General features: G+C 37.3%; 1 protein-coding gene across 1 annotated transcript in view; it reads right to left on the reverse strand.

The window, feature by feature from the left end:
• Cbl (Cbl proto-oncogene) overlaps positions 1–2523 on the reverse strand; it is an 84334-nt gene that overhangs the window by 25822 nt on the left and 55989 nt on the right. Inside the window, exon 3 of the mRNA XM_021206746.2 lies at positions 861–1007. Within this exon, the coding sequence (XP_021062405.1) occupies positions 861–1007 (147 nt within the window). The remainder of the gene's footprint in view (positions 1–860; positions 1008–2523) is intronic.

The following is a 2523-nucleotide window of genomic DNA, read 5'->3' on the forward strand; positions in this document are numbered from 1 at the left end:
AGGTCATGAGTTCAAATCCCAGCAACCACATGGTGGCTCACAACCATCCGTAATGAGATCTGACACCCTCTTCTGGTGTGTCTGACGACAGCTACAGTATACTTACATATAATAAAAAATAAAAATTAAAAAAAAAAAAAAAAAAAAAAGAAACCCCAAAAAACAACAAAAAAAAAACATTATTACTGTTGGTGGTGGTGGTGTGTATTTATATATGAGTGCAGATGGCAAGTGCCACGGTGCACATGTAGAGTCAGCTCTGTGGAGTCAGTTCTCTCCATCCATCTTTACGTGGGCTGGGGTCAGACGCAACTATGGGGTTTGTGTGGCAAATGCTTTACTTGTTGAGCCATCTGGCTGCCCCACTGTGGGTTTTGCTTATTTAAAAAAAAAAAAAGATTGATTTATTTATTTTATGTATGTGAGTACACTGTAGCTGTACAGATGGTTGTGAGCCTTCATGTGGTTGTTGGGAATTGAATTTTTTTGGATGTCTGCTCGCTCCAGTCAACCCTGCTCACTCCAGTCAGCCCCACTCGCTCTGGTCAACTCCACTCGCTCAGTCCCTGCTCACTTCGGCTCAAAGATTTATTTATTAATATACGTAAGTACACTGTAGCTGACTTCAGACACACCAGAAGAAGGTGCCAGATCTCATTACGGGTGGTTGTGAGCTACAATGTGGTTGCTGGGATTTGAACTCAGGACCTTTGGAAGAGTAGTTAGTGCTCTTACCTGCTGAGCCATCTTACCAGCCCCCCACTGTGTTTTAAATAGTGTATAATTTAAAATTCTAAACAAATATCTCCTAATATAAGCTTTAGCTTTTCATAGATAAGGTTCATCATTTAGAGACTTACTTTTCACCAAAAGCTTTTCTCCAAAATTCGGCAGCATCAGCTTTAGTAATCCGAAAAGTGTCTCCTTGGAAGAGTCCGCTCGGAAAGATGCCTTTTAGTTCTGCCAGCATGTGGCTGAAGATCAGGGATAATTTGGTCAGGTTTCGCCTACAAATGATCAAAGTACAATAATTAAAATGTAAAATTACTGATATTTCTTTAGTGCACTGAATTCACTATAAAATGAACCTAATATGAACATGAAAATAAATTTTGGTCAATAATTTCTGGTCAATAATACTCAGAAATACTCTAAACTAGGAGAAGGAGGATGCTGTCTTGACAATAGATAGCTATTGCTCTTTATGTAAAGCGGGAGGGCTTCAAGAATTCTTTTGCTCTAGTAACAATTGAAAGATTAAAATAATGTCTTCCATCTTTCTCCATTCAAATGTCATACTGCGAATAAGAAGGCCCACAGTCAAATCTCTGAGCTTACGCTAACAGGGGTATATTTACCTTTAGGGAGACAGTTAGAGAATGTACTAAGCAAACATTAAAAACTTTGCACAGCTACAACCACACAATCAGAATAGAAAGGTGGGGCTGGAGAGATGGCTCAACAGATAAGAGCACTGACTGCTCTTCTGAAGGTCCTGAGTTCAAATCCCAGCAACCACATGGTGGTTCACAACCATCTGTTACAAGATCTGACTTCCTCTTCTGGTGTGTCTGTAGACAGCTACAGTGTACTTACATATAATAAATAAATAAATAAATAAATAAATAAATAAATAAATAAATAAATATCTTAAAAAAAAATAGAAAGGTAGTATTCATGTAGGATTTCTGCTCTGCAGAAACATTCTTTAGATTAAAAAATACATTTAAGTAATTCATTCAAGACAAAAGCATTATCAATAATAACTACTTAAATCTACAGACCTAAGAAATATAATATTCACTATACCAGACTTCGTGAAAACTGTCAAAACACTCTGAGATATTCCCAAGTATTTGCTTCTCTGCTATTTCTCATTCTCTACAATCTCTTCTCTTTCTTTGATAACAAGACTTTGAAAACTACCTTGAAGAGGGCTGAAGAGATGGCTCAGCAGTTAGGAGATTAGGAGCACATACTGTTCTTGCAGAGAGTTTGAATCCCAACACCCACATCTGACAGTTTACAACCACCTGTAATTCCAGTTTCAAGGGAATCCAGTGTCTTTAGCTCTGTTGGTGCACACAGGTACACACGCATACACCCCCCACACACACACACAATATCTTTGAAAAACATAACTACCTCTATGCCCTACAAATCCCTTATTTGGGGCTTGCTAGCTTTCTAACTGTTCACCTTACTTCACCACCAACAGCAACACTTGAACAAAACCATCAGATTAATGTTCCTTCTTTAACCTGCTCTTGCTTCATGCCCCTATGCTGTAATTAATGATGGCATGCATCTCTTATGTCCCACAAACATTTTGGCTTCTTCCATTTCCTTACTCTCATATCTGCTTTGTCAAGTTTGAAGATAATATATTGTCAGTTCTCCTTGAATTATGTTGTTGTTATTATTGTTGTTATTATTATTATTATTATACAAATTCTTTGCTACTTTAGTTCTAGGCAGCTCCAATCTTACAGTTCTAAAAAACAAAATCATCATCATTATTAT

Source organism: Mus pahari, chromosome 10 (genome assembly GCF_900095145.1).
Source record: "Mus pahari chromosome 10, PAHARI_EIJ_v1.1, whole genome shotgun sequence".
NCBI lineage: Eukaryota > Metazoa > Chordata > Mammalia > Rodentia > Muridae > Mus > Mus pahari.